We start from the raw sequence: 24,684 nt of genomic DNA, 5'->3' as shown, positions 1-24,684 counted from the left end.
CCGAGACGCTCACAGTTGTAAGCAGGGAGCGTATTGACCAACTCGGTTATATCGTACTTTCCCAAGCATTTAGAACGGGGCTGTCGGTGCTCTGAAGTCCACTAGACAGGTACCTTCAAAGTCTTACTGAAGACACAACTCTCGCAAGAGGCCTTCTCTGACTAGGCCCTCACCTCCTCTTTTCCCGCTCCCTTTATTCGCCGGCCCCACCGCCCTTACGTACCTATCCGTGATTTATTCATTTCTTCACGTTAAGGTCTGGCTCCCCCTCTAGACCGTAAGCTCACCGTGGGCAGGCACTGCGTCGGCTCTATTGCGTCGCACCCTCCCAAGTGCTCAGCACCGCATCCTTCACAAACTACGACGGATCGCTTTACACGCGGTAAGTGCTCAGTAGACACCAGGGATCGACTGATCGACTGGGGGTAGGTGAGGAAGGGGTCGGAGTCTGAGGGGCGGGGTAGGGGAGAGGTGGCCATCGGCCGCTGAGCAGCGCGCCGGCCGGGCAGTCGAGGCCGGTGGGTGCCGTGGCCCAGGGGCCTCCGGTCGAGGGGGACCCCACAAGCGCGCCCGTGGCTTCCCTTTCCTGGATGTTTCCCGCTCGCCTCCCACGCTGGCCTTCACTGTACCTTCATCCTCTGGTCTTCCTCCCCTGCCCGGCCCCCGCCCCCCGCCCCGCCAACCGGGCCTGTGATCTGTCGGGCACCGCGGCCCGGGGTGACCTGCGTGGGGAGGGAGGGCAGCGGGCCGTGCCCGCGGCTGCCGGAAACGGGGGGGGGGGGGTTCCGAGTGAGCGAACAGCTACAAAAGGCCTGGCTAGTAAAGAAGGAAAAGGATAAATCAAAGGAAACGGGCTTGAGCCAAAGTGAAAAGGTCAGGACCGCGTTCTTAATTTTACGATGGGAACGGCAAGGGACCTTTGTTATCCATTAGTCTCTTGGAGGCCCGGCCCGGAGACCCTGGTGGGGCTTGGGAGCCGGCTGCCGTGCCAAGGGCGTCCCCAGGAAACGGGGACCCGGGACGGGGCGGGAGACCCCGGCACCTAAGAGACCCCGCTCGACGGAGACTACGGGACGGGGGAGATGCCCCCCTCCCACCGAGCCGGACGGGGAAGGGGTCAGCGTGCCGGGAGCAGCTCCCCTCCCCGTGCCGGCCCGTCCCGGGGTCCTGGGAGAAATGAGGTTCCAGATCTGGGGGTGCTGGGCAGGGGTGACCGATCTTGGGCTTCGAATTCCCAAAGATCTCAGCACTCTGGAGCCCCCTCCCCACTTCTGCCCCCTGAGACTCTCACACCCTCCCGGGGTGTCAGACACGTAAGTACCGGTCCGCTCCCGGGGAGGGGGTCGGGGTGGAGAGGAGGGATTCAGGGGCGTTTGGGGGGTCCGTGCCGGGTCCCCGGGAGAGAGACGGGGTGGGGGGATGGATCTGTGTCGGGTCACAGAATCAGGGATGGAGAGGGGAGAGTCAGAGGGCAGATCCGGTAAGAGGCTGGGCAGCAGAGCAAACCCTGGGAGGGTTTGGGGAGCGGAGAAGAGCTGGTGAGAGGCTGGGGGCACAGCAGAGTTTGGGAGAGGCTGGGGAGCAGAGTAGGGCTGGGAAGAGGCCGGGAAGCAAAGCAGATCTGGGGCGAGGAAAAGGGGATCGGAGCAGAACTGGGGCAAATTTGGGGAGCAGAGCAGGGCGGGGGAGAGTCTGGGGAGCAGAGTAGGGCTGGACAGCAGAGCAGGGCTGGAGAGAGGCTGGGGGGTCAGCAGAGCAGGGCTGGGGAGAGGAAAGGGGGGGACGGAGCAGAGCTGGGGAGAGCCTTGGGAGCAGAGCGGAGGTAGGGAGAGGCTTGGGAGCAGAGCAGGGCTGGGAGAGGAAAGGGGGAATCAGAGCAGACCTGGGGAGAGTCTGGGGAGAAGAAAGGGAGATCTAAGCTGAGGCTGGGGAGTGGAGCGGAGCCAGAGAGAAGACGGGGAGCAGAGGAGGCCCGGGGAAAGGCCGGGGAGAAGAGCAGAGCCGGGGGGAGGCCGGCGAACGGAGCAGACCCGTGAAGAGGCTGGGAAGCGGAGCACATCCGGGAAGAGGCTGGGAAGCGGAGCCGAGCCAGAGAAAGGATGGGGGAGCGGAGCAGACCCGGGCAGAGGGTAGGGGAGCGGAGCAGACCCGGGGAGAGACTGGGGGAGCAGAGCAAACCGGGGAGTGGAGCAAATAGCAGCCGTATTTGCATTCTGCCCCCACGGCCGACCAGGCGCCCTCCGCCGTGGGAGTTTTAAATTAAAAATCCTTCCTAATAAACCAAAACAAACACAAATAGACTTTGGAAAGGTCGCCGGGAAGCAACAGGTCGCCAAGCAACGGAGATCTGTCACTTGGGTCAGGAGGGCCGCGGTGGCTGCGCGGGCCTCCATCTGCACAGGGCGGAGCCAGGCCGCCTACGCTGGACGCTGCCGAGTCCCCCACCCCCACCCCGGGGTGGCCTCCTCCTCCCCCTTCGCCCTGCCCCTGCTCCCCACTCTGCCCCCTGAGGTCGCCCCGCTGCTCCCCGAGATGCCCCGGGCTTTGGCAGCTTCACCCAGAACAAGAGAAAGCTGAGTGTCTGGGGGCAACCGATCAATTAGGCGATCGGCTAGGATAAACCGAGCATCTACCGCGTGCGGGACAGCGTACCGGGCGCTTGGAAGAGGACAGGAGAGTCGGTCGGCGCGATCCCCGACCTCAGGAGGCTGACGGTCGACTGTGTTCAGATCGAATACTTGGGAACTGGTAGACACGATCCTTGACCGCAAGGAGCTTACGGCCTACTCCGTGCAGAGCACGGCGCTGAGAGCTCGGGAGAGGACGACAGTGAGCGGGCGCGATCCCTGCCCTCGGAGAGCTTACGGCGTAACAGGGGAGACGTTCGAATAATCTACTAGTAGGGAAGTGAATGCGTACGTAGGTTCAAGGTAGGCCGAAAGGAGCCACAGGTCGTCGTGAGCATTTACACAGTCGTGTGGCGGGGATAAAAGCGACAAGTGAAACTGTGGGAATGAAACCCAGGGAGGGGTCGGTCAGGGAAGGCTTCCGGGAGGAGCTGTGATTTCAGGAGGGCTTGGAAGACGGGAAGAGGGGTGGTCTGTCACACGATCAGTCGCTCGATCCATCCGTGAAGGAGAAGGACCTTCCCGGCTAAAAAGAGGGCGAGAAGAAACGGGCGGCGGCGAGGGAGGCGGAGGGAGGAAGCGAGAGTAGGTGGGCGTCGGGGGAGCGACGGGGGCGGTCACGGTAGGAAATCGGCGAGGTGAGGTAGGAGGGGGCGAGCTGACTGAGTACTTCAAAGCCAACGGCGAGGGGTTTCCGTCCGTCGCAGAGGCGGGCGGGCGGCCCCCGGAAGGATTCGAAGAACTGGGAGATGTGGACCAAATGGTTCTGTAGAAAAACGACCCGGGCGGAAGAGTGAGGTTCAGCCCGGAGCTCCTCCGCGGTTCGTTCCTTCAATTCGTTCGTTCGATCGTATTCACTGGGCGCTCGCTGTGCGCAGAGCAGCGTACTGAACGCTTGGAAGGGACGATTCGGCAACAGATAGAGACGGTCCCTACCCCACGACGGGCTCACAGTCTAGAAGGGGGGAGACGGCGAAACGAAACAAGCAGCCAGGCATCAATAGCATCAGAATAGATAGAATTAGAGACATAGACACATCACCGATAAACTAAACAGAATAATAAATATGTACAAATATACGCAGGCGCCGCGTGGTGGAGCAGAGGGAGGGAGACGGGGCGATGGAGAGGGGAGGAGGAGCAGATAATTATCACTGTACTGACGCTTTGGGTAGGAGAGGAGAGTGTTGGGGGGCGGTTTTATGGTATCTGTTAAACGCTTACTATGTGCCAGGCACCGTTCTAATAATAATGATAATGTTGGTATTTGCTAAGCGCTGACTACGTGCAGAGCACCGATCTAAGCGCTGGCGGAGATACAGGGGCATGAGGTTGTCCCACGTGAGGCTGACGGTCTTCATCCCCATTTTCCAGATGAGGGAACCGAGGCACAGAGGAGTGAAGCGACTCACCCACAGTCACCCGGCTGACAAGGGGCGGAGTCGGCATTCGAACCCCTGACCCCTGACTCCCAAGCCCGGGCTCTTTCCACTGAGCCACGCTGCTTCTAGGGGGCGGGGGCGGGGACGGGGGTCCTGTGGCTGGGTTAGGCAGCGGTCAGGTCAGGGCTCGCTCCCCCCTCCCCGGACGCCGAGGAGCTCAAGGATTCCGAGGATTTTCCAGCCAGGAGGGGAGAGCTGGAGGAGGCAGCCGCCGGGCCGGGGGGCCGCGGGGCCGTGGAGGTTTGGGCCCGCGGGGTCTGGCTTGCAGACGACCTCTCGCCCACGTCCTGGAGGACCTTCCCTCCTCACGTCCACCGGGCAACGACTCTCCCCGCTTCCAGGTCTCGGGAAGGCCCGTCCCCGACGGAGCCCTCCTTCCTCTTCTCCCTTCTGCGGCGCCCTGCCTCTGTTTATTCTAGAGAAGCAGCGCGGCTCGGCGGCAAGAGCCCGGGCTTGGGAGTCAGAGGTCACGGGTTCGAATCCCGGCTCGGCCACCTGTCAGCTGGGTGACCGTGGGCGAGTCGCTTCGCTTCTCTGGGCCTCGGTTCCCTCATCTGTAAAATGGGGACGAACCGTGAGCCTCACGTGGGACGACCCGATGACCCCGGATCTCCCCCGGCGCTTAGAACGGTGCTCTGCACATAGTCAGCGCTTAACAGATACCAACATTGTTAAAATGGGGATGAAGACGGTGAGCCTCACGTGGGACCACCTGATTCCCCTGGATCTCCCCCAGCGCTTAGAACGGTGCTCTTCACGTAGTCAGCGCTTAACAAATGCCAACATTATTATTATTATTTATTGCTGATTCTATTTATTCTACTTATTGCTATTCTATTTATCGCTATCGTTCTCGTCTGTCCGTCTCCCCCGATTAGACCGTGAGCCCGTCAGAGGGCGGGGACCGTCTCTATCCGTCACCGGTTTGTCCATTCCAAGCGCTTAGTCCAGTGCTCTGCACATAGTAAGCGCTCAATAAATACCATTGAATGAATGAATGACTCGCTCCCTTTCGAATTAGCGCGGCTCGGCGGCGAGAGCCCGGGCTTGGGAGTCGGAGGTCACGGGTTCTAGTCCCGGCCCCGCCGCTCGTCAGCCGGGTGACTTTGGGCCAGTCGCTTCTCTGGGCCTCAGTTCCCTCATCTGTCGAATGGGGGTGAAGACCGGGAGCCCCACGGGGGACAACCAGAAGCAGCGTGGCTCAGTGGAGAGAGCCCGGGCTTGGGAGTCGGAGGTCGCGGGTTCTAATCCCGGCTCCGCCACTTGTCAGCTGTGTGACTGCGGGCAGGTCACTTCACTTCTCTGAGCCTCAGTGACTTCGTCTGGAAAACGGGAACCAAGACTGTGAGCCTCACGTGGGACAACCTGATCACCTTGTATCCCCCCAGCGCTTAGAACAGTGCTTTGCACGTAGTAAGCGCTTAACAAATACCATCGTCATTATTATTATTATTCATCCCCCTCCCGTATCTGTCATTTATTTATTAACGTTAATGTCTAACGTCGTAGAGAAGCAGCGTGGCTCAACGGAAAGAGCCCGGGCTTGGGAGTCAGAAGCCATGGGTTCGAATCCCGGCTCTGCCACTTGTCAGCTGTGTGACTTTGGGCGAGTCACTTCGCTTCTCTGTGCCTCAGTGACCTCATCTGTAAAATGGGGATGAAGACTGTGAGCCCCACGTGGGACAACCTGACTCCCTCGTGTCTACCCCAGCGCTTAGAACGGTGCTCTGCACATAGTAAGCGCTTAACAAATACCAACATTATTATTATTATTGTTATTCTCGGTGCCTCAGTTCCCCCATCTGTAAAATGAGGATTAACTGTGAGCCTCACGCGGGACAACCCGATGACAAGCGCTTAACAAATACCAATATTCTTACTATCTCCCCCTCTAGGCTGTCAGCTCACTGAGGGCAGGGAATGTGTCTCTTTATTGTTCTACTGTCCTCTCCCCAGCGCTTAGTACAGCGCGCCGCACACAAGCAACGCCTCCATAAATACCCTCGAGTGAATGGAGGAATGAAGGCGGGGAAGCGGCGTCCTCTGCCGTCGTCCAGGCCCCCGCCGGGGGGAGGGCGGTCGCCTCCCGGACCCCGGGCGGGCCAGGCGGGGGTCCGGGGGTGGCGGGCGACCTTGGGACCGGCCCCCTCGGCGACGGGATGTTAGCGGGAGGTGGCCACCGGCCGCCCTGACTCCACTGAGGACCCGTGAGAGGGACCAGGGTGGTCTGCAGCTAGAGGGAGTGAGGTTAGACAGCGGGACGGGCCTTCTCCGCCTCTGGACTGCAAGCTCTCGGGAGAGCACGCTTAGCTGGAAGCGGCATAGCCCGGTGGCTTGGGAGTCGGGGGTCGTGGGTTCCGATCCCGGCTCCGCCTCTCGTCTGCCGGGTGACCTCGGGCACATCACTTCACGTCTCTGTGCCGCAGTGACCTCATCCGGAAAACGGAGCGTGAACGTCACGTGGGACAGGGACCCTACTTTCCCATCCTTCCCTGCAGTATCCTCAGAGGAGATCTCCTCCCTCCTCGCAAGCGCCACCCCCTCCGCCCGCGCCTCGGACCCCATTCCCTCTCACCTTCTTAAAACCGTCGCCCCTGCCCTCCTCCCTTCCTTAACTTCTATTTTTAACCACTCGATCTCCAAGGGCTCCTTCCCCTCTGCCTTCAAACACGCCCTCGTCTCCCCCATCCTAAAAAAACCCGCTCTCGACCCCACTTCCCCCTCCAGTTATCGCCCTATCTCCCTACTACCCTTCCTCTCCAGAATCCTAGAACGAGTCGTCTACGACAGATGCTTAGAATTCCTTAACTCCCATTCTCTCCCGGACCCCCTCCGATCTGGCTTCCGTCCCCTCCGCTCTACCGAGACCGCTCTCTCTGAGGTCGCCCGTGACCTCCTTCTCGCCAGATCCGATGGCTCCTACTCCATACTGATCCTCCTTGACCTCTCTGCCGCCTTTGACACCGTCGACCATCCCCTCCTCCTCCACACCTTATCTCACCTCGGCTTCACGGACTCCGTCCTCTCCCGGTTCTCCTCTCGCCTCTCCGGCCGGTCATTCTCGGTCTCCTTCGCCGGAGCCTCCTCCCCCTCCCATCCTTTAACCGTCGGAGTTCCTCGAGGGTCGGTTCTCGGCCCTCTTCCTTTCTCCATTTACACTCCCTCCCTCGGTGAACTCATCCGCTCTCACGGCTTCGACTACCATCTCTACGCAGACGACACGCGGATCTACATCTCCGCCCCGTCCTCTCCCCCTCCCTTCGGGCTCGCGTCTCCTCCCGCCTCCGGGACGTCTCCGCCCGGATGTCGGCCCGCCACCTAAAACTCAACGTGAGCGAGACTGAGCTCCTCATCTTCCCTCCCGAACCCGGTCCTCTCCCGGACTTCCCTATCGCCGTGGATGGCACGACCGTCCTTCCCGTCTCTCGGGCCCGCGACCTCGGTGTCGTCCTCGACTCGTCCCTCTCGTTCGCCCCACGCGTCCGATCCGTTACCGAGACCTGCCGGTCTCACCTCTACGATATCGCCAAGATCCGCCCTCTCCTCTCCACCCAGACGGCTACCTTACCGCTACGGGCTCTCGTCATATCCCGGCTAGACTACCGTTTCGGCCTTCTCTCCGACCTCCCTTCCTCCTCTCTCGCCCCGCTCCGGTCTATCCTTCACTCCGCCGCCCGGCTCATCTTCCCGCAGAGACGATCTGGGCACGTCACTCCCCTTCTTAAACACCTCCGGTGGTCACCCGTCGACCTCCGCTCTAAACAGAAACTCCTCACTCTAGGCTTCGAGGCTCTCCGTCACCTCGCCCCTTCCTACCTCTCCTCCCTTCTCTCTTGCCACCGCCCACCCCGCCCGCTCCGCTCCTCCGCCGCCCGCCTCCTCGCCGTCCCCCGGTCTCGCCCGTCCCGCCGTCGACCCCCGGGCCGCGTCCTCCCGCGGTCCCGGAACGCCCTCCCTCCTCGCCTCCGCCCAACTGATTCTCTTTCCCTCTTCAAAACCTTACTTAAAAATCACCTCCTCCGAGAGGCCTTCCCAGACCGAGCTCCTCTTCCCCCTCTACTCCCTCTGCCATCCCCCCTTCACCTCTCCGCAGCTTAACCCTCTTTTTCCCCTTTTCCCTCCGCTCCTCCACCTCTCCCTTCCCGTCCCCACGGCACCGTACTCGTCCGCTCGACTGTATATATTTTCGTCACCCTATTAATTTTGTTAATGAATCGTACATCGCCTCGATTCTATTCAGTCGCCATCGGTTTTTACGAGACGTTCTTCCCCTCGACTCTGTTTATCGCCATCGTTCCCGTCCGTCCGTCTCCCCCGATCGGACCGTGAGCCCGTCAGACGGCAGGGACCGTCTCTATCTGTTGCCGACTTGTTCGTCCCGAGCGCTTAGTACAGTGCTCTGCACATAGTAAGCGCTCAATAAATACTATTGAATGAACGAATGAATGACCGTGTCCACCTGGTTACCTTGCATCTCCCCCGGCGCTTCGAACGGTGCTTGGCACTTAGCGAGCGCTTAAATACCGCAATTATAAAGTATTATCACGCTACGACCGAGTTGGTCGATACCATCCCCGCCCGCGAGGAGTTTACAGTCCGGAGGGGGTTGCAGATATTCATTACGGAAGGTCCCACCAAGACAACTCAGGGCTAATGCTGATATCGATTCCTCACCAATAAGCAAAGCCGGCAGTCTTTTCCTTCAGAAAGGAGAAGAGACCGACTCATCCATTTTTATCGGGAATTATTAAGCACTTATTTTATGTTATCATTATTATTAAGCACTGGGAGAGATACAAGCTAATCTTATGAGACACTGTCCACGTCCCATTTTTTTAATGGTATTCATTATGCTCTTACTAGGTGCCGGATACCGTACTAAGCGCTGTGATAGATACACGCTAATAATAATAATAGTAATGCCGGTAATTGTTAAGTGATTACGATGTGCAAAGCACTGGAGAGGATACGAGGTGATCAGGTGGTCCCCCTCGGGGCTCCCAGTCTTCATCCCCATTGTCCAGATGAGGGAACTGAGGCCCCGAGAAGTGACTTGCCCAAAGTCACACGGCTGAACTGGCATTTGAACCCGTGACCTCTGACTCCCGAGCCCTTTAATAATAATGATAATGATAATGATGATAATAATGTTGGTATTTGTTAAGTGCTTACTGAAGAGAAGCAACGTGGCTCAGTGGCGAGAGCCCGGGCTCGGGAGTCAGAGGTCACGGTTTCGAATCCGGGCTCCGCCGCGTGTCAGCTGGGCGACCGTGGGCGAGTCACTTCACTCCTCTGGGCCTCAGCTCCCTCCTCCGTAAAATGGGGATGAGGAGCGTGAGCCTCACGGGGGACAACCGGATGAGCCTGTGTCTCCCCCCAGCTCTTAGAACAGTGCAGCGTGGCTCGGTGGAAAGAGCCCGGGCTCTGGAGTCCGAAGTCATGGGTTCGAATCCCGGCTCCGCCGCCTGTCAGCTGGGTGACCGCGGGCAAGCCGCTTCGCTTCTCTGTGCCTCGGTCCCCTCATCCGTAAAATGGGGATGAAGCCCGTGAGCCTCCCCCGGCGCTCAGAACAGCGCTCTGCGCATAGTCAGCGCTTAACAAATACCAACGTTAGTGTTATTCTTCTGAGCGCTGGGGGAGATCCAGGGTCATCGGACTGCCGCACGTGAGGCTCAAGGTCTCCATCCCCATTTTCCAGATGAGGTCACCGAGGGTCCGGGGAAGGGCTGTGGCTCGGCCCGCGGTCACCCAGCCGGCGAGCGGCGGAGCCGGGATTCGAACCCATGACCTCTGACTCCCCGGCCCGGCCTCTCCCCACGGAAGCCGCTCTGCTTTTCGGTAAATACGACGGGAGGGAGGGAGGGAGGGAGGGAATTAGAGAGAGGTCCAGAGGGTCCCCCCGGCCCCATCCCTCGTCACCGTGGGGAGGGGGAGGCGGGGCCCGATCGCCAGGCCCCGCCCAGGGGTGCGGAGCGGCCCAATCAGGAGGGCGGGGGTCGGGGGGCGCGGAGGGCGGGGGGTCGGGCGGCCCAGCGGTCCGGGCCCATTTCGGCCAGCGCGGGGTTGGGGTGAGTGTTGGCGACGCGGCCCCCCGCGGTCCGGGCAGGGACGGAGGGGAGGGCGGCCCCGGTCCTATTTCCTCGGCGCCCACTCTGTGCGGAGCACTGTGCTGAGCGCCGGGAACGGACCGTCCCGGGGCCCCCGGCGACGACCCCCGGGGGCCCGGGGGGTGGGGGGCGTGGGTTCGAATCCCGGCTCCGCCGCTTGGCAGCTGGGGGGGGGGGCTTGGGGCGGGTCGCTCCGCTTCTCTGGGCCCCAGTTGCCTCCTCTGTAAAACGGGGGTGAAGACTGTTGCCCTGGATCTGCCCCGGCGTTTAGAACGGTGCCGGGCCCCTAGTGAGCGCTTTACAAGGCCCAACGTCGTTATCGTTACTATTATTGATCCCGCCACTTCCCAGCCGTGTGACTCTGGGTCACTTAACGTCCCTTCGCCCCCCGGTTGCCTCCTCTGTGAAATGGGGGTGAAGACTGGGAGCCCCACGGGGGACGGACAACCTGCTCACCCTGTCTCTCCCCCGGCGCTCAGAGCAGCCCCGGGCCCCTGGTGAGCGCTTACCACCGACATTAGCATTATTATCACGAATAATTCCGCCACTTACCAGCCGTGAGACTCTGGGTCACTTAACTTCCCCGGGCCCCGGTTGCCTCCTTTGTAAAATGGGGGTGAAGATTGTGAGCCTCACGTGGGACAAGCCGCTCACCCTGTTTCTTAGAGCAGCGCCGGGCCCCTGGTGAGCGCTTAACACCGACATCCTTCTTCTTCTTCTTCTTCTTAATTATTATTATTCATTCCGCCACTTAGCAGCTCTGTGACTTTGGGTCACTTAACTTCCCCGGGCCCCAGTTGCCTCCTTTGTTAAATGGGGGGGGGGGGGGTGAAGACCGGGAGCCCCACGTGGGACAACCTGCTCTCCCTGTCCCTCTCCCAGCGCTTAGAACAGTGCCGGGCCCCTAGTGAGCGCTTAGCACCAACCTTATTATTATGAATAATTCCGCCACTTACCAGCTGTGTGACTTTAGGTCACTTAACGTCCCCGGGCCCCCAGTTGCCTCTCCCGTGAAAGGGGGGGGGGGGGGCGAAGCCTGGGAGCCCCACACGGGACCACCTGATGACTCTGCATCTCCCCCAGCGCTTCGAGCGGTGCTGGGCACATAGAGGGTTGATTATTCTTAAAGCGGAGCGTCGGAGGCGGGAGGGCCTGGGGGGGGTCCCGGGGCCCGTCTCGCCCCCCGGGCCCCTCGGTGGGGCCTGGCCGCCTCGGGGGCGGGGGCCGTGCCAGGCATCCCGGGCATCCCAAGGCAAGCTGAGCCCGCCCACGTGGGCCCGGGCAAGTCGGGGCTTGTGTGAGCGGAGGAGGAGGAGGGGGAGGCAGGGCGAAGCCCCTCCTCTTCGCGGCCAGGCAGGATTTCACCGATCCGCCCCCCGCGGGCAGCCCGGGGACGGGATGGGGGGGCAGATCTGCCCCAGGACTGTCCTGCCCGGCATGGGGGGGGGGGGCCCTCATCCCTCTCCCGCATCCCCCCACCCTCATTCGTTCGTGCAATCGTATTTAACGAGCGCTACCCTGTGCGGAGCGCTGCGAAGCAGCGTGGCTCGGTGGAAATAATAGTCATCCCGTTGGTATCTGTTCAGCGCTTGCTACGTGCCGAGCACCGTCCTAAGCGCTGGGTGGATACGGGGTCGTCGGGTTGTCCCTCGTGGGGCTCACGGCCTTCACCCCCATTTTACAGATGGAGCAGCTGAGGCCCAGAGAAGTGAAGGGACCCGCCGAAAGTCACCCAGCTGCCGAGCGGCAGAGCCGGGAGTCGAACCCGTGACCTCTGACTCCGAAGCCCGGGCTCTTTCCACTGAGCCACGCCGCTCTAAGCGCTGGGGGAGATCCGGGGTCATCGGGCGGTCCCACGTGAGGCTCCCGCTCTTCATCCCCGTTTTACGGATGAGGTCGCTGAGGCACAGAGAAGTGAAGTGACTGGCCCACAGTCACCCAGCCGCCAAGTGGCGGAGCCGGGATTAGAACCCGCGTCCTCCGGCTCCCGTGCCCGGGCTCTTTTCCGCTAAACCACGCTGCTCCGAATGAGATGTCCCCCCTTCTGATAATGATAATGTGGGTATTTGGTAAGCGCCTATTGTGTGCCCAGCACCGTTCTAAGCGCTGGGGGAGATACGGGGCGAGCAGGTCGGCCCACGTGGGGCTCCCGGTCTTCATCCCCGTTTTCCAGACGAGGGAACCGAGGCACCGAGAAGTGAAGCCGCTTGCCCAGAGTCACCCGGCTGACGGGCGGCGGAGCCGGGGTTAGAACCCACGACCTCCGACTCCCAAGCCCGGGCTCTTGCCACCGAGCCTCGCTTCACTCCCCCTTCTGCCCCCAAACCCTCACTTTTCCCACTTGGGAAGGTTCGGCATCCGAGCGGGAGAAGCGCACGACTGGGGGTCGGGTGGGTTTCTAATCCCGGCTCCACCGCTTGGCTGCCGAGTGACCTAACTTAACCCCACTTGAGTCACTTAACCTCCCGGGGCCTCGGTTTCCTCCCTCGGTTAGAAATGGGATAAACCACGTGCTCTCCCTCCCGCTGCGGCCTTTGAGCTCTGCGCCTGATCCGAAGGGAAGCCGCGCGGCCTAGTGGGAACGGCCCGGACCTGGGGGTCGGGGGACCAGGGTTCTAGTCCCGCCTCTGCCACGGGCCTGCCGGGTGACCTTGGGGCAGTCACTTGGCTTCTCTGGGCCTCGGTTTCCTCCTCTGTAAAAAAGGGATTAAAGCCTCCTCCCTGTACTGAGACCGACCAGGGCTTAGTACAGTGCTTAGTACGCAACAAGTTGGCCAAGTACCTAAATGTTCCAGGGGCCAAATTCATAGGAGTGGCGGGAGAGAGGGCGAATCGGGGGGGGAGTCGAGTGTCCGTCTAGACCGTAAGCTCGCCGCGGCTCTGGAATATGAATGTTTCTTGCTATATTGTACTCTCCCAAGCCCACCGTTCTGCACGCGGTAGATACGATCGACTTTCTGACTGAAAAGTTAGTCGGGGAAGGCTTCCCGGAGGAGGTGCGGTTATTATTATTTCTTTTCGAAGGACTCTGAAGGAGGGGAGAGCGTCAGATCCGCGTGTAAGATCCCCGTTCTAGATTTATCACGCCGGGGGTGTGTCGGGGCTGCGTGGGTCAGCGAAGCGGGGTTGCCTAGTGAAGAGAGGACGGGGCTGGGAGTGAGGATCCGGGTTCGAATCTCGGCTCCGCCGTTTGTCCGCTGCGGGATCTGGGGCTGGGAGTTACTCGACTTCTCGGTGCCTCAGATACCTCATCTGTAAAATGGGGATTGATGCCGAGAGACCCACGGGGGACGGGGACCGCGTCCAGTCCAATCTGCCTACGCTCAGTTAAGTGCCCGGCACATAGCGAGCGCTTAAAACGTACCGCAGTTAGGGGCCGTGTGGGTCAGGGGCCGTGTGGGTCGACGCGGGACCCGGCGTGTGACCTGACCGCGCTCGATAAGTACGACTGAATGAACGAATTGTATCGACCTCGGCACTCTCTTAGCAAATAGTGCTTAATGAATCACTGAAGCAGCGTGGCTCAGTGGAAAGAGCCCGGGCTTCGGAGTCAGGGGTCATGGGTTCGACTCCCGGCTCTGCCGCTCGTCAGCTGTGGGACTCTGGGCGAGTCGCTTCGCTTCTCTGGGCCTCGGTTACCTCATCTGTAAAATGGGGATTGACCGTGAGCCTCCCGTGGGACGACCCCATGACCCTGGATCTCCCCCGGCGCTTAGAACGGTGCTCTGCGCGTAGTAAGCGCTTAACAGAGACCAACGTTATTAGTATTATTATGAATCCCGGCTCTGCCGCTCGTCAGCTGTGTGACTGTGGGCGAGTCCCTTAACTTCTCTGTGCCTCAGTGACCTCATCTGTAAAATGGGCATTGAGATTGCGAGCCTCACGTGGGACCACCTGGTGACCCTGTGTCTCCTCCAGCGCTCAGAACAGTGCTCTGCACAGAGTAAGCGCTTAACCAATACCAACTTTATTAATCATTAATTCAGAGGCTGTTTTTCCCGGAACCGTGGGTTCTGCTGGTGTTCTGTGCCCATCCTTCACTGACGTGGAAGGTCACGGCAACCCCGATCCTCGCCTTCTCGGGGTCCAGACGAAAGAGATTTGGTCCTGCCCCCGGCGTGGAGGGACGGGTAGGACAGCGGGTCACGCCGTCAGTCAGTCGTATTTATTAAGGGCTTACTATGTGCGGGGCACTGTGCTAAACGCCCGGGAGAGTACAGTGTAGCAATAAGCAGACAGACTCCGGTGTGTGCAGGCAGCCGGAGGAGCCCCGAACGAAGCCTGCGGAACCGAATGGCACGTGCCACCGGCCCTCTCTCTTGCCTCTCGCCGCCGAAAAGCAAAAAAAAGCGTCAGAAAAAGCGGCTTAAGCTCCAGCCGCCTCGGTCCACGGCCTCCATCTCGTCTCTCACCGCCGGTCCCCGGTCAGGGGCATCAGTGGCCTAAACCGTAGCCGCCCCGGTCCCGGCCACGATCTCCTCTCCCTCACCGCCGCCTCGGGTCAGGAGAATCGGCCACTCGAACACTAGCAGCCTCAGTCGGCGGCCTCCACCCCTCCGTTACCGCCGGCACCGGGTCAGGAGAATGGGGGAACGGGTCCGTTTGTTGTCGTACTCTCCCAAGCGCTTAGTACGGAGCTCCGCGCGCAGTAAGCGCTCGGTGGAAATGGCAGCTCGGGCCTAAAACGGGGGGTCGACCGTCTATTTCCCTGGGGCAAGTCCGCAAAGGCTGGGTCTCCTCAGGCTTTTCTAGGCTGCGCCTTGCCCGCGTCCCGTGGGCCGGCCCGGCTCAGCTACGATCGAACGAATGACTCGGTCAGCCGACTAAACCCCGGCTACCGATCTCATCTCCCTCATCGTCAGCCCTCGGTTTGGAGAGTAAGCCGCCTGAGCTCTAGCTGCCTCGGCCCCCGGCCAAGATCTCGTCTCGCTCGTCGCCGGCCCCGGTCAGGAGAATAAGTGACCTAAACTCTCGCCGCCTCGGCCCGTGGCCACGATCTGGTCTCTCACCACTGACCCTCGCTCCTTTCCGGACTTGCGGCCGATGGCAGCCCATCTCCCTCAGTGGCCCGGGGGCTCCCCGGAGGCGGGCCCGGGTTTAATCACCCTCCCTTGCTGGCCCGGGGGCTCCCTGGGGGCAGGCCCGTGTCTGGCGGCCGCCTCCCATCTCAGTACCCCCTCCTGCCTCACCTCGTTACTGTCCGACTAGAACCCGGCCCGCACACTTTGTTCTTCTAACGTTCACCTTCTCACTCGACCTCCATCCCTTCTATCCGGCCGCCGACCTCTCGCCCACATCCTGCCTCCGGCCTGGAACGCCCTCCTTCCTCGTATCAGACAGTCGACTGCTCTCCCCCCACTTCATCCCGTAGTAGCATGAGAAGCAGTGGGGCCTAGTGGAAAGAGCACCGACCCGGGAGTCCGAAGACCTGGTTTCTAATCCTCGCTCCGCCCCATACCTGCCCTGTGCCCTTGGACAAGTGACTTTTACTTCTGCAAAAATGGGGATTCGGTACCCGTCCGTTCGTTCATTCATTCATTCAATAGTATTTATTGAGCGCTTACTATGTGCGGAGCACCGTACTGAGCGCTCGGAATGGACGAGTCGGTAACAGAAAGAGACGGTCCCCGCCCTCTGACGGGCTCACGGTCTAATCGGGGGAGACGGACGGACGAGAACGATGGCGATAGATAGACCGCGAGCCCCCGTGGGACCTGAAGATCTCGTCTCCGCCCCAGCGCTGAGTGCGGTGCTTGGCACACGGGAAGAGCTTAACGAATGCAATTATTATTATTAGTCACGTTGGTAAGAGTGGTCACGAAGCACTCACCGTGCACAGAACACCGGTCTGAGAGCCGGGAAAGAGTACACGGGTGGGAATTAGCCGTGGACCCCGTCCCCTCAAGGAGCTCAAAATCTCCGAAAGGGCTCACGGTGTGTCCGCCCTTTCTCCTCTGTGAGACTGGGTGCCCGCTGCGGACATTTCGGCGTCCGCCCCGTCTCCCCTGCTGAACCAGGGACCCCAGACAAGCTGGATTGTCATCATCAACAGTATTTACCGTGTGCAGAGCACTCTACTAAGCGCTTGGGAGAGTACGAGTTGGCAAACACATTCCCTGCCCACAGCGAGCTTACAGTCTGGACGGGGGAGAGAGGCATTAATAGAAATAACGCCTTTATGATATATTATTCGTAGATAGGGGCATAAGTGCCGTGGGATGGCAGGATCGGGCGAGGGTCTCGTCACCGTATCCAACCGCTATTAACCATCCGAGCTGAGGGGAATAGGAGCAACTGCGCGGCGAGCACCTACTGCGATGATGACGACCACCTGGGGAAAGACGCGGCCGCAGAGCCGACGAGCGACCCGAGGAGACAGATAACGCAAACCTTTACGGAGAGTGGAATCGTAATCGATAAATGGAGCGTTGGATCTACTACGTGAATCCGTAGAGGGGCCGAAACATTTTATGAGCGTTCGTTCGGTCGTATTTACTGAGCGTTCACTATGTGCAGAGCCCCGTATTCCGCGCTTGGAAGGTGTAGTGCAGCAACAGATAGAGACGATCCCTCCGCGACGACGGGCTCACGGTCTAGAAGGGGGAAGGCAGATAGACTGACCCGTGGATGTCAGTGTTCTACTCCGGGCATCACCTGCTTATTTATATCATATCACGTCATATATCATCGCTATTGCATGTTGTTTGTTAACTGATCTGTGCCGTCATTTACCTCGCCGACCTCCCCATGACCTCCCGGCCCCCCTCCTCCCATCCGCCCTTCCCGATCCTCACCTTCCCCTCTCCCACCCGGCTCTTTCCCTCACTTTCCTCCACCTCCTCCCCACCCCCTCCCTAGACTCCCGCCCTCACCCCCCTCCCCTCGCGCCGCTCCCCACCGGACCCCTTCCCTCCTCCCCGCCCTCGTCCCGTCCCAGTTCTCCTGTCTCGTCGCCCTCTCTCCGCCCGGGTCCCCGCCGTCTCACTCCCGTCCAAACCCTCCCCACGCCCCCTCCCTCCACAGCTGCTGCCGAGTGCGGCCTACGGAACCCCAGCTGACCGTCATTCTCCCCTTCTTCAGAGCCTTATTGAATCACATCTCCTCCCGTCTAAGCCCTTATTTCCCCCACTCCCTCCCCCTCGCGTGTGCACCGCTTGATATTCTACCCCACCCTCAGCCCCACGGCGTTCACGTCCGAGTCCGTAATATATTTTAGTGTCCGTCTCCCCCCAGGCTGTCAGCTCCTTGTGACGTGTCTACCGCCTCCGTTCCGTGGTCCTGAGCGCTTCACGGATACCGTCTTTATTATCATTATTATTATTATTACTTGGTGCCCGTGTGGCCGGTGACGTCTGGCCCCTCAGGAAGCCAACTCGGGACCCTTCTTTCCTAGGAAAACCAGACACCGAGGGGGTCAGGACGGAGCCTCGTCTACTCTAAGCCCCTGTGGGCAGGGCACGTAGCTGCCGACTCTGCTGTATAATAATAATGACATTAATAGCTGGGGTATTTGATAACGATAATACCAGTAACAACTGTGGTATTTATTAAGTGCTTACTGTGTGCCGGGCACTGTTTTAAGAGCCGGGGCGGAACCAGGCAAATCCGGTCGGACCCAGTCTTTGTCCCACGTGGGACTCCCGGTCTAAATCTCCACTGCACAGATGAGGTGACTGAGGCCCGGGGAAGTGACCCGCCCAAGGTCACACAGCAGACGGGTTGGCGGAGCTGGGATTAGCACCCGGGTCCTTCTCGCTTCCAGCCCCGGGCTCTCTGCACCAGGCCACGCTGCCGAGCACTCAGTAAACGCACAGAGAGTGCCAGTGATGACGATGAGCGCGGCTCAGCGGAAAGAGCCCGGGCTCGGGAGTCAGGGGTCGTGCGTTCGAATCCCGGCCCTGCCACTCGTCAGCTGTGTGTGACTGCGGGCGAGTCACTTCGCTTCTCTGTGCCTCGGTTACCTCATCCGTAAAGTGGGGACTAACTGTGAGCCTCCCCGGGGGACGACCTAATTACCTTGTATCTCCCCCGGCGCTTAGAACGGTGCTCTGCACGTAGTAAGCGCTTAACAAATACCCGCGTTATTATTACCATCCCCTCTGGTCCAATCCAGGTTCTACCTGTCGGTTCCAGTTCAGACCAGGATTTAGGAGGCCGGGAGGGTCCGGCCGCCAGAGCTGGTGACCCTTTGGCTCCCGACCCCGTGTTTCCTCCCCCCCACCGCCGACCGTGCCCCCCTTGTGCCCCCAGCCAACGCCCGGGCAGCGGCATGGTGTGCCAGGAGAACCAATTCCAGGATGAGCGGGGTCAGTGTGTGGACTGCGGGCAGTGCGGCCCAGGTTGGGAACTGTCCAAGGTGAGGGCCGTCCGGGCCTGGGGCTGCCTCATCTCCGTCTACCCCCGGGGAAGGGGTACCTGCTGGGTAGGGGGGCGGCGGGGGTCTCTGTTCTCCGAGGCGAGAGGGGCGCCCGGGCCTGGGGCCGCCTCGCCTTTGTCCCCGGGGAAGGGGCACCGTCCAGCAGCGGGGAGTCGGATCAGATGGCGGGGATCAGACCCCCCCACCGATCCTCCCGGTCCCCCAGCCCCCCTCCCCTCGGCCCCCCGATGCAGTCGGTCTGATTTCAGGAGTGCGGCTATGGGGAGGGGGGCCCATCCCCTTGTACGGCCTGCCCCCGCCGGAGATTCAAGGCCACCCGGGGACACCACAGCTGCCGGGCCTGCACCTCCTGCGCGCTCTTCAACCGGGTCCAGACATCCGGCTGCACGGGCACCGCCGACGCCGTCTGCGGGCACTGCCTGCCGGGGTGAGTTCCGGCCGGCCTGGGCAGCGGGGCGAGGGACGGCGGGGGGCTCTTCCCGCAGGGTCGCGGGGAAACGGGCGGGAGTCCCTATCCCCCCCCCCCCCCCCCCCGGGAGACCCGGGAGGAGAAACCGGCCCCGAGCCGGTGGCCGGATTAGAGTGGGGTCAGAAGGAAACGGGGCCGCGGGTCCGGAGGAGACTAGGCAGCGGGCCTGAAGGGGACCGGGCGGGCGGTCCGGAGGAAATTGGATAGCGGGGCCCGAAGGAAATCGGGTTGCCGGTCCAGAGTGAATCCGGTAGTGGGTCTGAAGGACGCCAGGCAGCGAGTGTGCCTAGCGATAACCGTGGTCTTTGTTAGGCGCTTACTACGTGCCAGGCACTGTACCGGGTCCTGGGGTGGACGCGAGCAAGTCGGGTGGGACCCGGTCCCCGTCCCACGGGGAGCTCAGAGTCTCAATCCCCACTTGGCAGATGAGGTGACCGAGGCCCAGAAGAAGCGAAATGACTCACCCGAGGTCACACGGCGGACAGGTGGCAGAGCCGGGATTAGAACCCATGTCCTTCCGACTCGGAGGCCCACGCTCTATCCACTGCGCCACGCCGCTCCTCCCCACGGGGAAGGAGACCGGGCAGCGGTCTAAAGGAAATCGGGCAGCAGATCCGAAGGAGACGGGCCAGTGGGTCCGAAGGAGACCGGGCAGCGGGCCCGAAGGGTATCGGATCGCGGGTCCGAAGGAAATCGGGCAGCGGGCCCGAAGGGAAAGAGGCCGCGGGCCTAAGGGATATCGGGCAGCGGGTCCGAAGGAAGTCAGGCAGCGGGGCCCGAGGAAACGAGGCGGCGGGTCCCGAGGAGAGGGGGCAGCCGGAGGTGAGTGAACGACGTCCGCTGCCCCTGTCCGGCCCAGCAGGTTCTACAGCAAGACCCGGATCGGAGGCCGGCAGGACCGGGAGTGCTTCCCCTGCACCCAGCGGACGCCGCCCTCGGAGGACCAGTGTGGGTGCCCGCCCCGCCCCTCCCCGGCCCCCCGGCCCCCCGGCCCCCCCGGCCGCCCCGCTGACCCCGCGACCCCCGTCCCCCCTCCTCAGGTCCCCTCCGGCCGGACGCGGGGCAGCCGCTCGGCCCCTCGGCGTCGCGGCGGGAAGCCGTGCTGGTCACCCTGGTGAGCTGCGCCCTGGCGGCCGTCGCCCTGGTGCTGGTCGCCCTGGCCTTCCTCCGCCTCCGACGCTTCCTCAAGAGCCACTGCCAGCGTGGTGAGGACCCCCGCCCCCTTCCTCCCGTCCCCCGCCCCGGCACGGGGAGAGCTCCCGTCCCCCTCGCTCCCCCGTCCCAGCACGGCAAGGGGCCCCCGTCCCCTCCTCCTCCCTCCCCCAGCGCGGCGAGCGCCCCCCATTCCGCTCCTTCCCTCGCCATCCGGGGAGACCCTCCACTCCTCTGCCCCTTCTCCTCACACCCTTCTCCTCCCCTCCTTCCCGCTCCCCGCCCCGCCCGGGTGGGGACCACCCCCTCCCTTCTCGTCCTCCTTTCCCTTTTCCCTCTGCGGTGAGGGTCTCCCCTCTCCTGCCTCTTTCCTCCCCCCACACCCTCTCCCCCTTTGCCCCTTCCCCCCCCCCCCGACCCCGACCCCGACCTTGCCTGGTGGAGACTTCTTCTCTAGCCCTTCCCCCCGATCCTGACCCCGCTCTCCCTTGGGCCCCCACCCCCAGTCTTCAGGAGATCCCAGGACTTCATGGGTCAAACGGGCCCCTGTCCGACGTCCAGCTCAGGGGGCCGCTCCCCAGATGAAGAGCCCCCGTCCGGCCCCCGGGGCTCGGATACCAAGAGCTGGGGCCCGTGCGTCCGACCGGCCGGAGCCGGGGGTGAGCGCTTCCTGCCCGGAACTTGGGAGAAGGGAGGGGGGATCCCTGGGTCCCACCCAGCCACCCTGGGAGACGGTAGGGTCTCTCCCGACGGGCGGGGTCCCCGCCCCCGGAGACCGTCCCACCGCAAGGAGCCCCGTCCCGCGTCCGGATCCCGGGGTCTCGGCCCCTGCCCTGGGGCCGGAGGTGCTGCCTGGGGAGGGAGGGAGAGAGGAGAGGGGGACAAGGCGGGCTCTGACTCCAGCGGCTGTCAGAGCGGTTTAGGTGTCACGGGAGGGAAGAGGTCGCGGGGGTGGGGGCGTCCCGACCCCGGCCCCCGTCGGAGAGATCAGATGTCCAGCTGGTCACGGGAGGGAGGAGGTGGGGGGCCCCGACCCCGGCTCCCGTCGGAGAGGTCAGGTGTCCAGCCGGTCACGGGGGCGAGGGGCGGGGGGCGGGGGATTCCCCGACCCTAGCGCCCGTCGGTGCCTGCTTCCCCGGCAGCCGGTGCGGTCGAGACTGCGGCGGACGACCCGGCCCCCGGCCTCCAGATGCCCCCCGCGCCCGCCGGCTGCGAGCCGTGCCCGGCCTGCCCCACCCCGGGCCCGGGCCCCCGGCCACCCGCGGCTTCCCCGGACGCGCGGCCGACGGTCGGTTCGTCGGAGGGACGCTCCGGCTGGGCGCCGAGGTCCCTGTCCTCCGCCGGACGCCCCGGCGCCGGTCCTCCCTCCGCCCCCGCCTCCTGCGCCTCGGAGACCCGCGCCCGTTGGCCCCACGCTCCCGTCGAGTGCACGGAACTCGACCTACGCAGGTTGTCCGACGGCGGCGCCAGCGCGGGGGCCGGGCCGGCGGCCCCCTCCTGCCGCCTCCACGCCGGGAGACCCCCGCCGGCTCCCCGGCCCCCCACGGTGAGCCCTCCTCTCCTCCGGGTGGGGCCGGGTGGGCGGCGGCCGGGGTCCGGGGGCAGCAGGCGGGGCCGGATCGGCGGCGGGAAGGATCCGGAGGCGACGCGGAGGGCGGGGAGGGGCGAACCTGGGGAACCACCGGTGCCCCATTTTGAGAGGACCTGGAGAGGCGGTCGCGGGTCTGGGTGCGGGCAGAGAAATGGGTGCCGGGAGCTCTGGGCGCAAGTAGGAAGGGGGTGAAGGGGGCCCGGTGTCTCGATGCGGGTGGGCGATGGGGGCTGGAAGTCTAGAGGAGCGGCGTGGCTCAGTGGGAAGAGCCGGGCTTAGGAGTCAGAGGTCACGGGTTCGAACCCCAGCTCCGCCGCTTGTCAGCTGTGTGACCGGGGGCGAGTCACTTCACTTCTCTGGGCCTCGGTTCCCTCATCTGTCAAATGGGGATGAAGACCGTGAGCCTCACGTGGGACGATCTGGTGACCCCGTATCTCCCCCGGCGCTTAGAACGGTCCTCTGCACGGAGTAAGCGCTTAACAAATGCCAACGTTATTATTGTCATCTCCCCCAGCGCTTACAACAATGCTCCGCGCGCAGTAAGCGCTTAACAGACACCAACGTTAACGTTATCGTTATCAGAGCCCGGGGACCGGGGACAGGCAGGTCCCAGGATCTGGGTGCGGGTGGGAGGGGCACAGGGTGAGGCGAGGCGGGAGGTGCAAACCCCTGGTCTGCCCCGCGCATTTAGCCTCCCGCCATCCCAGCCCCTCTGTCGGTGCCGGGCCGAGGGGGCCTGACGTTGGCCGAGGGCAGAGAGCTAACTGCCCCGGCGCTAACCTGGGTGTCTTTCTCTCTCCTTCCCCTTCCAGGCATCCTTGCCCCAAGGCGTTCCCTGGTGACTCGGCCGTACCCGTGTTCTCCGGATGGGCCCGGAGAAGGGAGCGGGGGTCCGGTCCCCGGCCCCCGGCCCGCCGCCGGCCGGCTCCCCGCGGGCCGTGGGAGGGTGTGGCCTATTTTACCCCCTCAGGGACGAGGGTCTCGAAGCAGGTCTTGTTTCGGGGGGCTCGGGGGGGGGGAGGGCGACGCTCTCCGCTGCTGGACGTTCTCTTCCCCACTACGGTAGCCCTTGGGGGTAGTTTTGGGGTTGGGCTGGGAGAGTCCTCCCCCGTGACCTGAGACAGGTCCCACCGCTCTTATTCGCGTGCTCTCCTCCGGGGAGCACTTTGGAATTCCTTTCCCCGACGTTTCCCTTCTTGATTGCGTTTCCGCGTGTTCCGAGCACCGTCCCCGCTCGCCGGGGGGCATTTTACACAAGACTCGGGGCCCTGCGGAGACCTGGACCTCCGTGCACTGTACCTCCTCCCTTGGGAGCACTTCTTATATACTCGAGAGCCCCAAGGGACCCGCAGCACTTAGGGTTTTCTGCAGGATCCTGAGCGGTTCCCCCCGTCCCGATAGAGCACATTCAGTATCTCTCAGGAGCCTGAGGATGTCGGCTGCCAGAGGGTCACCTTCCGTAAAACGGCTCCGGGCGCAGGAGCTCCTGGAGCCGCTGGGCTCGGTGTGGGCGTGGGCCTGGGCTCCGGCTTGGGTTTGGTCTCGGCGCGGGCGCGGGTTTTAGCTTGGTCTGGGGATCGGGCGTGAGCTTGGGCATCGGCTCGGCCTCGGGCGCGCGCTCAGGGCCGGGCTGGGCATCGGCCTAGGTGGGGTGTGGGGCGTGGGCTCGGTGTGGGCCGGGCGCGGACGGGGCCTGGGCTCCCCACGGCCGCGCGGGTTGGCGGCACGGTGACGGGGTCCGCCGTCCGGCCCACCGGCCCTCCCCTCTCCTTCCCAGGCGGCCTCCGCCACGGCCGGTCGGGCTTCCCACTTTCCGCGCGTCTGCGTTCGCCTGTGTGTGTCTGTAAGGGCGCACGTGTGTTTTGCATTCTTTCTCCATTCCCGCGGACGTGGGAGGGAGACGGTCCTGGCTTTTGCGGGCCACGTTCGCCAGGATGGCCAACTGCCGCGGGCGGAGTCCCGCCCCGGCTTCGCCCACCCCCGGCCCCCCCGACATCTGACGCCCCGGCAGGCTCGCCCGGGGTCGGGGGAGGAGCCGAGCACCGGGCAGGGGACGTGGAGGGCAGTCAGGACGTCTTTCCCGAAGCCCGGCGGGCCTCGCCTACGGCTGCGTTTTGGGACGTCGACCCTTCCGGGGAAATCCCCCGAAGCGTGACCGCGTGCGACCCGCGGCGGCGTCCGCACCCGAGACGCCCCTGGACGAGCTCGGTCCCCCGCGCGTCTCTCGGCTACCGGGGTCCCCGCCCCTGGCCTCGGCGACACCGGCTAGCGGAGGAGGAGCCGCCTCTGGCCGTGGCTCGGTGGAAAGAGCCCGGGTCTTCGTCGTCAGAAGACCTGGGTTCTAATCCCATCTCTGCCGTCTGCCCGCCGGGTGACCTTGGGCGGGTCATCTGCCTCTGCCCTCCGCCTCGGTTCCCTCATCTGTAAAATGGGGATTCGGTAAATGCGGTCTCCCTCCTACTCAGCGTGCGAGTCCCTTGTGGGACGGGAACGGTGTCCGACCCGATCGTCTCGTGTATATTCCAGCGCTCAGCACAGTGCTTGGAACGTGGTAAGTGTTTAGTAACTACCGCCGCGATGACGACGATCATCCGGGCATCTGCCGACGGACCGGCTTTAGGGTGGGTAGGCGGGGCGGCCCGGCCTCGCCGCGGGGCAGGATGTCACCCCGGTACTGGAAAAGCCCGTTTTCTGGGACGGCGTCCGCTCTCTTCCCCCAACGCCCCCCCCCCCGTCTTAATCCGGCCCCCGCGCCCCCTGACCGGGGGGGGGCGGTGGGGGGGGGCCGAGGTCCCCCTAACATGGGGATCCTGGGGTCTCTCCGAAGGCCGAGGGGCCTATGTGGGGATCGATCATCCGGCGGTATTTATCGAGCCTTATTTTCTGCAGAGCACTTGAGAGCGGGGACGGGAAAGTTAC

The 24,684-nt window shown here is 63.1% G+C and overlaps 1 protein-coding gene across 1 annotated transcript; it reads left to right on the top strand.

The window, feature by feature from the left end:
• The first annotated feature begins 1,109 nt into the window (after positions 1-1,109).
• EDA2R (ectodysplasin A2 receptor) lies at positions 1,110-23,352 on the top strand. Its single transcript, XM_029067220.2, has 8 exons — positions 1,110-1,313; positions 18,427-18,532; positions 18,802-18,980; positions 19,885-19,970; positions 20,063-20,227; positions 20,681-20,833; positions 21,317-21,720; positions 23,167-23,352. Exons 1-8 carry the CDS (start codon positions 1,177-1,179, stop codon positions 23,350-23,352), a joined length of 1,416 nt encoding a protein of 471 aa, XP_028923053.1. The 5' UTR covers positions 1,110-1,176.
• The last annotated feature ends 1,332 nt before the right edge of the window (positions 23,353-24,684 follow it).

This window comes from Ornithorhynchus anatinus, chromosome 6 (assembly GCF_004115215.2).
Source record: "Ornithorhynchus anatinus isolate Pmale09 chromosome 6, mOrnAna1.pri.v4, whole genome shotgun sequence".
Lineage (NCBI taxonomy): Eukaryota > Metazoa > Chordata > Mammalia > Monotremata > Ornithorhynchidae > Ornithorhynchus > Ornithorhynchus anatinus.
This window is presented reverse-complemented; position numbering and strand designations above follow the sequence as displayed.

What these genes read in the sequence shown, in the direction of transcription:
- EDA2R (XM_029067220.2), top strand. Translation starts at nt 1,177, where the DNA reads ATGAGGTTCCAGATCTGGGGGTGCTGGGCAGGGGTGACCGATCTTGGG. An exon ending in CCGACCGGCCGGAGCCGGGG is followed by an intron (nt 20,834 to 21,316) that starts GTGAGCGCTTCC and finishes CTTCCCCGGCAG; the next exon opens with CCGGTGCGGTCGAGACTGCG. An exon ending in CGGCTCCCCGGCCCCCCACG is followed by an intron (nt 21,721 to 23,166) that starts GTGAGCCCTCCT and finishes CCGTCCCGATAG; the next exon opens with AGCACATTCAGTATCTCTCA.